Source organism: Salvelinus namaycush, chromosome 11 (genome assembly GCF_016432855.1).
Source record: "Salvelinus namaycush isolate Seneca chromosome 11, SaNama_1.0, whole genome shotgun sequence".
Taxonomy (NCBI): domain Eukaryota; kingdom Metazoa; phylum Chordata; class Actinopteri; order Salmoniformes; family Salmonidae; genus Salvelinus; species Salvelinus namaycush.
In genome coordinates this window covers 6,942,571-6,957,406 of record NC_052317.1, presented here as the reverse complement: position 1 = coordinate 6,957,406, position 14,836 = coordinate 6,942,571, and the positions used below count along the sequence as shown (strand labels likewise).

Here is a 14,836-nt window from a genome sequence, read left to right as displayed (position 1 = left end):
GGTACATTGTCTGATATACACACGGCTGGAATGCTGTTACAGCCAATCAGCATCCAGGACCCAAACTACCCAGTTTATAACTTCTATTTAATCATGGATACCTTTCTTTTTTTTAAAGACCTGCACACTGCTCTCACCAGTATAATTTCAATTCAGTTTAAACTGCAAGTCTTTCTTTTCTTTAAAGAGTTCTAATTATTCCGACTCAGATGTGATCTTAGATGTGATCTCCCTTGAATCATGGAGAAATTAATTGTGGTTAACATGCTTAAGGTACAAAAATGACTTTTGATCAGCAATTTCTCACCTCTTCCTTTGTCCTGTTTTCACTCTCTTGCCAGGCAATCACCCGATTTACACCACAAGAACAGAGTCACAACACCTGTAGAAGTTGGCAAGAGAGCAGACACACTCAGACTGGCACTCAGACTACCAACAACCATGTGCCAACAAACAATGCTCACAGCTGAAGCCTGCAAATGATGGACAAGCAAAATGGTAACAGCCTTTAAAAACATATGAAATGTATCACCAAAAATTGGCATCTTTTTTTTATTGTTGGTTATCTATAACTGTATGTTAGATTATTCCTAAATACATGGTTTATGGTATGATCCACATACTATAGTGCTTATTATGTTTCAATACTATGGCAACAAGTATTGAAACACTGCTTTTACTCTTTTAGGAAATGGGCCCAAAGCCCCAGAGAATAGGGTGAAGGGGAAGCCTCCTCCGTACTCGGTGGAGACGCCCTATGGCTTCCACCTGGACCTGGACTTCCTCAAGTACGTTGACGACATCGAGAAGGGCCACACCATAAAGAGGGTCCCCATCCAGCGCCGGAGCAAGGGGCAGAGGCCCAGCACACTCCCCAGACACCTCAACCTCTCTGGGCTTGGCTATCGGCCTACCCCCTGGGGCTCCACTGGAGCTCTGGCCCCCAGGTCTCGCCTAGCCGACCCCCACTATGGCTCCTGGGCTTATGATGGCAGGTCGTCAGCCTCCTCTGGAGGGTATAAGTCTGTGGCTGAGATGGAGGCCAGTATCCGAGCCTTTGATGAGCAGCCCTTGGGGGAGCACATCAGGCCAAATCTCCTGCGGGCCTCCAGCCTGCCTCTCACCGTCCTGCTGAGGAAAGGTTCCGAGTCAACTGAAAACCCGGCCAGTCTCCAAAGCTCCAGAGACCGTCTCGGAGGAAGGGACATGTCCACAGAAGACAGCTTCTACTCCCTGGACTGCTCATCCGACTTTCGGTCAAGCCAGGACTTTTCTGGAACCCTCCGGCGCCTCACCGAAGCCCTGGGGCGCGTTGGCGAGCTGGAGGAGGAGGTCCGGGTCATCCCGGAGCTCAAGGCACAGATCTGCATCCTGCAGGAGGAGAGGGAGAGGTTCCGTCTTGGACTGAATCCCCGACCCAGATCCCAAACCCTGGTCAACGGGGCCAAAAACCCCTCTTATGTGACCTCTGACCTCAAAAGACCCAGGAAAGAAAGTCATCTCTTCACCCACAACAACGATGTCAGCGATGACGACTCTAACCAGACACACGAATGGAGGACGAGCACAGACCTAGACGAGCTTCTTACAGTGACATCCCTGCAAGCCAAAGTGGCCATGCTGGAGCAAAGGCTTCATGAGAGCAGCTTGGACCTCCAGAACGCCACCTTGCTGCTGAGAGAACAGCAGGAGGAGGGCCGGAGGAAGGAATTGAGGATGAAGCAGCTCACCAGAAACACTGGGGGCTGGGTGAGAGCGGAGAGAGTCCCAGTGGACCAAGATGATGAAGAGACCGATACTTATTCTAGGTGGTCTTTAGCAGGTGCGCATGGTGCGTCCAGTCGAGAAATGTTTAATGAAGGAGAATCTTTGTCGACCAATGCAGTGGCCATCGGAACAAATAGACAAAACTCTGGCACTCAGATCGAGGGCCTTGGAGATCATCACATTTGGATTTCAGCTAGCTCTTCCATGATTGAGGTCCAAGCTGGTCAACACAATTCAGAAATGGTGCTCCATCGCTTTGATAGAGAACCAGGCCTGGCAGTAACCATGGAGCACATGCCGCAGAAAGAAGCCTCCCCAGGTGGCATGGAGCAACCTGTGGCAGCCCTCCACGTGAAGAGGATCCAGGTTCTCCTGGAACAGCAGTGGGGGTGTCTGTGTGGGGGGACCGCAACAGAGGGGGGCAAGGCCCTGGAGCACCCAGACCCCAAGGTCAATTCGCTACAGGAGGAGATGATGAGTCTGGTTCATACTCTTTCCTCTTACTACAACAATGGATCCAGTGACGGAGAGGCTTTTCAAGGAGGTATGGTTTTGGGTTGATTTCAACTTTGGGTTGATTTCCAGAATTAGCATGCTCAATGGAGAATCTCCATTGAAAGTGCGTTCTAATCCAGGAAAGGCCTGGACAATAATGTACAGTCTACATTAACCATGTTTCCATCCACAGTTTTTATGCGAGTAAAGTCATATCGCACTAACAAAAAAAAATCACGACCGCTGTCATGAAAACAGTACGTTTTGTCACAGAAATGTAAATGCCGACAGATCATTTCTTCATTCGACATGGCGGGATCTTTTTGTGTCGGTAAAATCAATTATGCGAGAAATGGCGGTGGAAACGCCTTCATGTGCAATGTGTGTGGTCCCCCACTACGACGCAGGAAACCATGCAGTTTATTAGGCGACAGAGTAAATTAAATAACTTATGAGGAACTTGACTGGGTGGTGAAAGTGCACAATGATCTTGATGCTCCTTTCCAATAAATATCTAGGTTCTTATTCTATCTAGTGACATGATAGATACTTGACTGCCGTTTGACAAATACAAATATTAGGCTATCCATGATACTCTCATCATGTATACTAGGCCACGCGCACAGACTAGCAGTTGGCTAGAGCGCACGTGCCAAGACCATAGTAGGCACATTTGCTATTTAACGCAACAGTTTTTGTGACAAAAATATGGGTATAGTTGAAAATGCTATGGAAACATGAAAACGTAAGTGAAAAAAATACATTTTGTGTGTACTACATCATCACACAATGATTTTTATCCACAACAAGCCCGTTTGTTGGAAACACATCACTGGTGGGAAAATGTGCATACTTTCTTCATGCATTTTTTTTTTAATATTCGCAAGAAAATCTGTCGCCAAATGGATGGAAACCTAGTTACTGGCGCGAGTGAATTCCAATGTTTCTTTTATAGTACAGGGCTCTTTTCTGTCTTTCATAAGTCATTAGATATATTCCAACTCATTTGAATGCGTCTAACTGTAACACAATCCATTCCCAGTGTTTTGTTTTACTCCATTCACGTCATGTCAGCACATTTCACTCATAGCTTTGAGCTGTTTCTCCATCTATCATGAAAGATCAGGTCCGATATGCGAGTCAATGGCGGAAATTCACTGTGCGCAAATTCCATTGCCAATTTAAAGAGACCACTTTCAGACAACTTTATTTTCCTTTCTCAAATTGAGACCCACAATTTGCTATGCAGTGTAAATTGATGGTTGTAGTTAGTCTGGCTTTATGCATGATAGGTTTTTTATTGATGACTGTAACTCTTCCTGACTGTTTGTACTTGATTAAGGATTTTCTTTTTGCCATACTGGAATGCCCTGACTCAGTCCTAGGAGACTGAACCAGCACCAGTACTTCCCATTTCTTCCTTTCTTCTAAAACGAGAGCAGTTTTGGTCATAATTACAGGGAAACTATTTTGTTCTCATGCGAAGAACAATTCGAAGCTGCTATGGAAAGAACTCACCAGACCCATTTGTTTCACTAAAGCAGGGAAATGAACCGTAATACAGTTTATATGTAGTTATCATCCAACTGGAGAAAAAAAACTCCACTCAAAAACGATATTTTTTAAAGAATGAAACTACTAATACCAACAGTTAGTTTTTGACTGGAGTTTCACTTGAATTGATAGTTATCAATGCCTCCCATTGTGATTAGGCATCCAGCCATGTATAATAGAGTATGTCGACAGACTTTCTATCTCAATTTCTATGTCATGGGGGCCTCCTCATCATCCTCTTATGCTGTGGTTGGTCCAACTTAGCAAAGCGTCTACAATTCTGTAGCTTTTTATAAACGGTTAATTTAAGCCTTCAGTTGTGGTTGTCTTGTTTAGCTCTTTTTGTATTCAAAGTGGGAGCGTGTGATTTAACAGCTCCGGCCTTAAAATACGATCGGCCTCGTCTTTTTCTCTCTTAGCCCCGAAATCTATCATGAAGAGAAATGGCGGTGCTCAGACGTCAAAGAACCTCCACTTTGCGGGTGTGAACAGCGGGTAAGACACAAGGCTCCTGCTGTTTATTGTTGACAAATAACTAACTTGAGCATCACCCTTTGAATTTATGACCAACTTATGGCTAACCCTGACGATTTCACTGTGCAGCAACACTCATTTTGTACTGTCTGTGTTCAGCTACAGTATAAAACCCAATCATGATGGCTATAATGGCAAAGCACATTGGTTCATAATGACACTGTAGTGTCTGAATATTTTTTTCACATGTGTTTAGCTTTGAAACGACACCAAATGAGGATTTGGACAGTAAGAGCCATGAGAATGTGGACATCTCCGACCTACAGCGACAGCCAGAAGGACAACTCTACCCTGGGGAGATGGTGGAGAAACCTGCAGAACATGGTGGTTCCAACCATGGAGACCAGAAAGAGGGAGACCCAAGTCAAGAGATGATGGAAGGAACCAATCCAATGGACCAGACTACTCAATATGTACAACCAGACTCACATACAGATAGTGGTGAAAATCTGAAAGCTGGCCAAAAACAGGCCAAGATAGACACCCACAAAGATGAACCTATGGAGGCAGAACCAGACGCAAACAGAGATTCCAAACATGAACTGAAAGACAGGTGAAGGGAACTGAGTATATCTTTATATTTTTTTGTTCATGAATTAAACAATTTGAGGATTTGCCAGTTAACATTTGGGCATATTTATTTAGCAATTTTCACATTTTGAAGAGTGCCATGATTTGTTTTTCAGACTATGAAAAAAATTGCAATATTTATTCTAATTTATTGATGTTAGTGAGAGTATATGAATACTGCTGCCAATCCAACTCATGGGACTAATTGTCTGATTGTTGATTGTCTTTCCTCATAGGGACACTGTAGATGGAGAGTTCATAGCAGCGTGTAATTTCCTCAAAGATCACATGGACAACATGGATAACCCCAGTGATGAAATGGTACGCATGGTACAGCAATTCACTTAAACATAGGCACATAGACACAACCTAATTACACAAGCGTCATTCAAAAGCTCTGTGAATATCTGTTAAGATAAGACGAGGCACTACCAAACACAGTGTCTTAAAGATGAACACAATTGTTCATTTATTGTACGGAAGAGGATAGTTATGCACCTCATTTCTTTCTTCTATTTCACCAATATTTAACCAGATAAGTCAATTGAGAACCAATTCTCATTTACAATGGTGACCTGGCCAAGAGGCATAACATCGCAACAGTGAACAGGACAACACAAAATAACACAAATAAATCAATAAAAACACTATACAGAGGAACGGTAAGAAATACACAGCAGACTTAATGATCAGCAGGTACATTGATCCGATAGCAGCTCAGTTAATATGTTTTTGAAGGAGTGTGGTGGGATGAATGTGTCAAGATTGAGGGTCTTTTGCAGCTCGTTCCAGTCATTGGTGGCGAAAAAAATGGAATGAATGACGGGTGAAGGATGTGCGGGCTTTGGGAATGACCAGTGTGATATACAGTGCCACATTTAATTGTATTTTTTTTGTAAAGAATCTTCACAAAATACTAACGTCAAAGTGGAAGAGAAATTCTAACAAAAATATAGCCGTTGCATAGTTACACTGAACAAAAATATAAATGCAACATGTAAAGTGTTGGTCTCATGTTTCATGAGCTGAAATAAAAGATCCCAGAAATGTTCCATATACGCAAAAAGCTTATTTCTCTCAAATGTTGTGCACAAATTTGTTTTCATCCCTGTTAGTGAGCATTTCTCCTTTGCCATGATAATTCATCCACCTGACAGGTGTGGCATAGCAAGAAGCTGATCATTACACAGGTGCACCTTGTGCTGGGAACAATAAAATGCCACTCAACAATGCCACAGATGTCTCAAGTTTTGAGGGTGTGTGCAATTGGAATGCTGACTGCAGGAATGTCCACCAGAGAATTTAATGTTCATTTCTCTACCATAAGCTGCCTCCAATGTCGCTTTAGCGAATTTGGCAGTAAGTCCAACTGGCCTTACAACCGCAGACTGGTGTCGAGTGGGTGAGCGGTTTGCTGATGTCAACATTGTGAACAGAGTGCCCCATGGTGGCGGTGGGTTAGGGTATGAAAAGTCCAAGGCAACACAGCAGACTTAATGGGCAGGCATAAGCTACGGACAACAAACACAATTACATTTTATCGATGGCCGTTTGAATACACATAGACACAGTGACGATATCCTGAAGCCCATTGTCGAGCCATTCATCCACCACCATCACCTCATGTTTCAGCATGATAATACACAGTCCCATGTCGCAAGGATCTGTACACAATTCCTAGAAGCTGAAAATGTCCCAGTTCTTCCATGGCCTGCATACTCACCAGACATGTCACCCATTGAGCATGTTTAGGATGCTCTGGATCGATGTGTACGATAGTGTGTTCCAGTTCCCGCCAATATCCAGCAACTTGGCACAGCCGTTGAAGAGGAGTGGGACAACATTCCCCAGGCCACAATCAACAGCCTGATCAACTCTATGTGAAGGAGAAGTGTGGCGCTGCATGAGGCAAATGGTGTTCACACCTGATACTGACTGGTTTTCTTATCCAGAACACTACCTTTTTTTGAAGGTATCTGTGACCAACAGATGCACATCTGTATTTCCAGTCATGTGAAATCCATAGATTAGGGCCTAATGAATTTATTTCAACTAACTGATTTCCTTATATGAACTGTAACAATAGTAAAATCTTTGTTGAATTTATATTTTTGTTCAGAGTTTTTTAAGCCCATTTGTTTAGCCAAGCCTAAATTATTTCAGGAGTAAAATGTGACATAACAAATCACATAACTTACACGGACCCACTCTGTGTTAAATAATAGGGGTTGACATGATTTTTTATGACTACACCTTCCTCTGTTCCCCATACATACAACATCTGTAAGGTCCCTCAGTCAAGTATTGAATTTCAAGCAGAGATTCAATTACAAAGACCAGGGATCTTTTCGAAAGCCTCATAAAGAAGAGCAGTGATTGGTAGATGGGTAACAATAACAAATCAGACATTGAATATATCTTTATGGTCAAGTTAATAATTATGCTGTGGATTATCTATTAAACCACCCAGACACATCAAAGATACAGTCGTCCTTCTGAACTGAGCTGCAGGTAAGGAATGAAACTGCTTAGGGATGTTACCATGAGGCCATTGGGGATTTTAGAACAGCTACAGAGTTGAATGGCTGTGATGGGAGAAAACTAAGGATGGATCAAAAACATTGTAGTGACTTCACAATAATTGCCTACATTACAGAGTGAAAATAACAATACAAATATACAGAATAAAAATATTCAAAAACATGCATCTTGTATGCAACAGGCACTAAAGTAATACTCCCAAAAAATAACACAGCAAAGGAATACACTTTTTGGGCTAAATGCAAAGCTTTATGTTTGGGGCAAATCTAATACAACACATCACGGAGTAATTGCCTCCTTATTTTAAAGCATAGTGGTATGCTTGACATTGGCAAATACTGGGGAGTTTTTCAGTTTGAAAAGAAACTGAATGGAGCTAAGCACAGGCAAAATCCTTAAGGAAAACCTGCTTCAGTCTGCCTTACACCAGACACTGGGAGAGGAATTCCCCTTTCAGCTGGACAATAACCTACAACACAAGGCCAAAACTACGTTGGAGTTGCTTACCAAGAAAAGAGTGAATGTTCCTGAGTGGCCATGTTACAGGTTTGACTTAAATCTGCATGGAAATATATGGCAAGACTTGAAAATTGCTGTCTAGCATGATCCCCAAAATCTTGACAGAGCTTGAAGAATTTTGAAAAGAATAATGGGCAAATATTGCACAATTCAGGTGTGCAAAGCTCTTAGACACTTACCCAAGAAGACTCAGCTGTAATTGCTGCCAAAGGTGTTTCTAACATGTATTGACTCAGGGAGCTGAATATGTATGCGATGACCTTTATTAATCATAAAAATAAAAATAAATCTTCCACTTTGACATTACAAAGTCTTTTGTGTAGATTGTTGACAAAAAAGACAACTAAGTCCATTTTAATCCAACTTTCTAACACAATCAAAATGTGAAGAAATCCAAGGGGTTTGAATACTTTTGCAAGGCACTGTATCTACAGTACCAGAGTACAGGATGCTATTGGTAGTGGAGATGTTGAGGAGTGAGCTGAGGTAGAGGGGGGATTTGCCTATGAGGGACTTGTAAATAAATTGGTACCAGTGGGTCTGGCATCGTGTACTGTATGTAATGAGGGCCAGTTGACCAGGGTGCAAAGGTCACAGTGATGAGTGTTGAAAGGGGCACTGGTAACAACCCACTGGGCACACACTGGTTAAATCAACGTTGTTTCCACGTCATTTCAATTAAACCAATGTGGAATAGACGTTGAATTGATGTCTGTGCCCAGTGGGAAAGCGGCTGGCAGTGTGGTAAATGGCGTCTAGTTTATTGAGGGAGGTTTTGGGGGCAAGCCTTTAAACTACATCACCATAGTCCAGGATTGGCAGGATGGTCATTTTTACAAGGATGCGCATGGCAGTGCGGGTGAAAGATGTTTTGTTGAAGTAGAGGAAACCAAATTCTGGATTTAACTTTAGACTGAAGGTGGGTGACGTGGGTATGGAATGAGAGTGATCAGTCCAGCCATATACCAAGACATTTATAAGTGTCGACATACAGTACTCTAGCTCAGACCCGTTCAGGGTGAGAATGTTAGGAGGGCAGGCAGGTTGAGGTAAACTCCGGTTGAAGAGCATACATCATTTTGTTGCTATTGAGTAGTAGGTGAAGGTCAGATAAAGCATGCTGGATGTTGTTAAGGCTATGTTGGAGGGTGGTCAGCACGGATACTTTCATTAGTGCTATTAGCCTCAAGCTGTCTATCTGCTGTATGCATTTTCTCTCGGAAATCTCCAAGCGTTATGAACAGAAGTTGCCCTCGGATACAGATCTAGGACTAGCTTACCCTCCATTTTGGGGAGAAAAACGGTCAAATTTCATCTGCTCCCCAGAGGCGGGCTTTGGTGGTGCTGTTCCGAGATTGGTTCCGGGTGGCGGCTGAAGAGGACTCCTTGGCCAATACCGTGTCTGTGTACCTCAGAGAGGTGAGGAAGGCCACGCCCTCGCTCCTCCCCTTCCTTGCTAACATGGCGGACGACAACGGCAACACAGTGCTGCACTACAGCGTATCCCATGCCAACTACCCCATCGTCAGCCTGCTACTGGACACAGGTTGGTACCACTGTGTGTGTGTTATTACACAGCTATGGGGCAATCTAAGGTAAGACAGTGAGTGAGTGAGTGAGTGAGTGTATATAAACACTTATTGTATGGAATTATGTGTATCTAAATGGTTATACATTTGTACCTATGATTCCATATCTAACAAGTTGACATTGTGTATTGAGCATTCCAATACACCGTATGTGTTCCTAAATGTGTGTGTGTGTGTGTTTGTCCTTCCCCATACAGATGTGTGTGAGGTGGACCTCCAGAACAAGGCGGGGTACACAACGGTGATGCTGGCCTCCCTAACGGCCCCGGACGGCTCTGGGGACATGGAGGTGGTCCGCAGGCTCATGGAGCTGGGGGACGTCAACGCTCGAGCCAGCCAGGTCACTACCTCTATAACTGCCAAGTACACACCTCATACTTCATCCTAACACTCTTATATGGCACATAATGTACTATACGACCAAGTATCTTAGTATTCCAAATGTATAACTGTGTGTTGTCCAAACGGTTCCATAACACAAAGCAATAGACAAGAATGGCTCCAACAATCCACAGTGGGTGTTTCGGAGTTACATGCAGTACCATGGTGGTTATCACTATGAAACATCAAAGTCATGTACAGTAAATTGGACCTGTGCAGTGAGTAGTTGTTTTGAATAATAATAGATGTCAATTTCCATGTCGCAGACTATAAACTATAAACCATATGAATCCGCACCAAGGGCCAGTGGTCTGTCATGCTGCTCACACAGAGGGTAAAATGGCTTTAATAAACAGAGGCTTAGAGCTCTGCTTTGGAGAGAGGAGATATTGAGTTGACCTTTACAGCTCTCCCATGCGGCCTGGGTTAGGATGAATCACCTCTGTACCACTGAGAGCAGTGGGAGAAACCGGTAGCCTGGTTACACCAGAATGAACACTGTCCTCACCATTGTTTCAGAGCATGCATTCAGTCTGGTTTAACCAGGCTAAGGTACTGGAGCATGAATACCCTTATGTTTCTGGCATGGCTACAGAAGACTGGAGGTTATCATGAGCTCTCTCCTGCTGCCTGGGCCTCTGTCCTCTCATCTCCTCTCACATACAGAGAGAGCTTCACCTTCTCCATGATTACTCAAAAAGCAAATTACACAAAAAACCATAATAACATGTCTTAACGGACCCATGGGCCGCGCCTAGGGCTGTTGCGGTGGCTGTACTGCCACACCGGTAGTCATGAGTCATGACCGCAGTAAAATTCCACGTGACCATCACGGTAATCTTCTCTTATGCACTCAGGACATGCGTTGGTAGTACCCTAATGACCATCGGGTCGCTAATGGCCTGGTACTCAGGGCTCTATTGTCCCTCTACCCACTCTGACATCAATGCAAATGCAGTCGAAAACCACATCAAACACGTATCATCAAAACAGTATCATGCTTTTAAAGCTCACCTCACTGTGATGATCAATTTGAGGAAGTTCAACAGCAGGTTGAAACTGAGTGGAAAACATGGTCGTTGTGGATGTTGTTTCAAAGCCAAACACAACGAAATGGACAGCGTTTTCTAAGGTGAGGATTAATTCAAAACATCCATAACGCATATTAGAGTTTATGCATACCCATAGGTATGTTTTGATTTCATTCTAAGGTTTGCATTATACCCAACTAAAGTTGCCAAATAACTCAAAATCTAGCATATAGGACCTGTTTCAAATGATCACTTTTATGCTCAACATATCCACATCATATGAGCACTCTCTCCAGAATGGGATATATATCCTTTCTATTTTATTCAGCTAAGATCAATTGTATTCTTCTTATTATAAAATCGTATAATATAAAATAATGGCACGGGACTTATAAGCATATCTTGTCTGCTAAATGAACCAGCCTACAGCCTATGGCATGGCGCATAGCCAGACAAAGAGTTGGTCAACTCATTTTCTGTTCTTTTGAAATACATTTTCTTCATATCATAATGTTTCTTTAGACCTGCCTAAAATAAACAATGGATTTATTGTGATGGTGTATATTCAATTGATTCATTCAACTTTTTTCAAATGTTCCAAAGACGTGCATCAGCGGCTTGTATGCGTGGAGACCTGGAGATGCTAAACGTGTTTATGTTCATTAACGGTCAATTACCATGAGACCGGACGTCTTTTGCATAACAATAACAGGCGGACAAAATTTCATGACCACCATAGGCCTAGCCTGCATACTTTGTTTCTCTCTCTTTTAAACACACAGTAAAATATTCTCCCATAAGTTTCAGCTCGGCATATTGAGATGATTCTCCGCTTCTCCGCTCATCCCTCTCCCTGTCTCTCTCACCTCCAGGGGGGTCAGACAGCTCTGATGCTAGCAGCGAGACATGGCCGGGGCCTGATGGTGCGTCTGCTGCTACGCTGCGGGGCCGACCCCAATGTCCAGGACCGCCATGGGGCCACGGCCCTCATGTGTGCCTGTGAGAGGGGCCACACACACGTCGCCCGGATTCTGCTGGAGAGGGCCGAGTGTGACACCAGCCTCACAGACCAGGTGAGTGTTGGATGGATAGACTAGAGAATACACAAACACATGTGCATAGACACACACACTACACGCATAGTGTGTAGTAGCATCATAAACAGGTTTTGCCCTGTGCAGTAGGTCAGGATTTGGTATCTAGTGCTAACAGGAAGTCTATGCCTGCAGTATGTCACTGGCTCTCATTGTGCCTGTTGGACAACTCAGGAAGAGAAACAGATTAACAGTGCTATGCACTTTATCATACACACAAACACAGATATGGATGCACACACACACACACGCACGCGCACACACACACACACAATCCCCCACCCCCCTGCAGGCCCTCAGTTACTAACCACGACTTCAGGAGTAAGCAATACAGCTAACAACCAGACCCTACGCCACCTAGGGGACAAGTATACAAAATACGCCCTTGGGGGAATAAGAGCGCCTCGAGTATTGCCATTATAAGATTCAATGTGAACAGGATGTCAGTCCTCTTTTCTCACTAGATTTAGCGCCTTTGCTGAAAGAGCAGCTTAGGCTATTTGAAGCATTTGAAAGCCCAAATACCTTGGTTGCGTCCCAAGTGGAACCATATTCTCTATGGGCCCTGGTCAAAAGTAGTGGACAAAATAGGAAATAGGGTGCCATCCCGACTCAGCGATTAGCTCATCGTAGCCCAGTGAGGATTGCCTCTACAATAGGCTTCATTAATCCACAGAGAGCTAGCAGAGCGTTAGTCAGGCGGTCACGCTTAGCTCACTAAAAAGAGGAGAGCTCTCACGATTAAGGGCCTCCTGCCTTGAATTGACACTATCCTAGATGCAAAAGTGTTAATTGTATAAATTCTAATTCACCCGGGAATGTGCACTCTACCGTTCTCTCTCATTTTGTCTATATCCATGTCGTTTAGCATGGTTACATACCTTAGTAGTGTGTGCCAAACATTTCCTCAAGTACCCCCACCCATTCCCCTTATTTGATGTATTCTAGTACGAGCACACCTGATTCAATTGGTTAACTAATCATCAAGCCCTTCATTAGTTGAATCAGCTGTGTTAGTACTGGAATAGATTAAAAAAATGGAGGTACTCGAGGAGAGGTTTGGGAAACACTGCCTTTGCATAAACCAGAATGGTTTAAACTGCTTAGTGCATACCTCAAGTGTTGACCTTCTCTGCTTTCTTCCGCCTCTTTTCCTCTTCCAGCGTGGTCGCACGGCCCTCTTCGTGGCCCAGCAGGGGTCTCACGTTGACATCACAGCCCTCATCCAGGCCCACCATAGACACGCTGGGACATCTCTCTGAGACCTTGACCCCCCCTGTTCCCGTGGATAGGTCAAAGACACAGACGCCACAGTGCAAGGAATGTCCAATCCTAAATGGCAACTTATTCCCTACTGTATATAGTGCACTTTTGACTACAACCTAACTAGCTAAGTACATCTAAAAGCTATGGTAGAAAACTGTGTTGGTAGCCTTCTGGCTATCACTTGACTTCTCCAACACTCACCACTTACTGAGCTCAGCATGTCATGTTAGCATTTCTCACTGACTTCAAGTACTAGGCTCTGGCCAAAAGTAGTGCACTATACAGTAGGGAATAGAGTGCCATTTCAGACACAGGCGAAGATCCCTCACCTCTGCTCGTCTGATTCGGAGGTGGCCCGTCTCTCTTCTCATCTCCATCTTGGGCCACTAAGGTTCAGGTTGGGAGGTCAATGTCATTCACTATTCCCAACCATGCTTGAAGTTAGCTCTTCAGTTCACTTCCTGTTCCTGGACAGGAAAACATTTTATTTTAAGGCTCTTGTGTGCCAGTGGAAGTGTTATTATGACAGGCGTGTGCACAGCTCCAAACTTGGAGGGCGATATTGTCTGCTGGTTTTTGTCCTTGCCTATTAAAATTGATCCAGGTGTCTATTCCTACCTGGGCAAATAGCAAAGTGGACTCGTCAGCCGAGTTCCACAATGGGAGATTTTTTTTTTAAAACAGCCAAACTGCAGCCCTTGAGACCTCGAGCCGTCTATCCCTGTGTTATTTTCGAAAATGCATTATTACAGTATATGCTGGACCACCAATGGGTGGATGGGTTGATTGCTCTGCTGGTACTGTATACGTTTCAGTGCCGTTATGCTATCCCCTGTATGGCATTAGGGGAGTGACAATGTTCTATCTGTGTGTCAATGTCTTTACATCTCTTCACATGGCCTTTATTGTGTGATTGTAAGGTGGGACTTCTATTTTTAATATCTATTATTTTGACTCAGCCTTACACCATCTCTACCATGTGCAACAGGGAAGAGAGCAATTGTGTTAGATAATATAGAAATATCAGAGAAATCAAATCTAGTTGGTATTCAGGTCTGCACCACTACCCTCTGGGCATTTCATTCAGCTAGAGAGAATTATTACAGTAAATATGCAGTACATTTACATTGATGCTTGTCTGGATTGAACTGTTTCCCACTATCAGCAAAATGTTGCATGCATTTTAAAATATCCGTGCGCTATACTGGTAAAGTTTGTTTCATTATTATCAATATCAATTATAGACAAACCAGACAGTGGATTTCTCTACTCATTTTTTATGCATTACTCTTAAAGCTAAGCAAGATTGCTGACATACGACAGTTTGAATAAAATGTCTGATGTTTGCCAAAGATTTTGTATTGATATGGGGGAAACCGCATCACACCCATTGTACTCTGTCTATGTAATGAAATAAATGGCCAGCGGATGGCGCTATTTTTCCATACTGTTATAACTGCGCGCATGCAATGAATGCTACCCTGACTGAATGTCT

The 14,836-nt window shown here is 43.5% G+C and overlaps 1 protein-coding gene across 1 annotated transcript; it reads left to right on the top strand.

Annotated features, from left to right (window-relative positions):
• Positions 1-482: 482 nt before the first annotated feature.
• On the top strand, positions 483-14,611 carry LOC120056247 (KN motif and ankyrin repeat domain-containing protein 4-like). The gene is made up of 9 exons (XM_039004497.1): positions 483-498; positions 689-2,311; positions 4,236-4,311; positions 4,547-4,903; positions 5,157-5,250; positions 9,307-9,526; positions 9,767-9,909; positions 11,854-12,054; positions 13,239-14,611. The coding sequence occupies exons 1-9, from the start codon at positions 483-485 to the stop codon at positions 13,335-13,337; spliced, it is 2,829 nt and encodes a 942-aa protein (XP_038860425.1). The 3' UTR covers positions 13,338-14,611.
• The last annotated feature ends 225 nt before the right edge of the window (positions 14,612-14,836 follow it).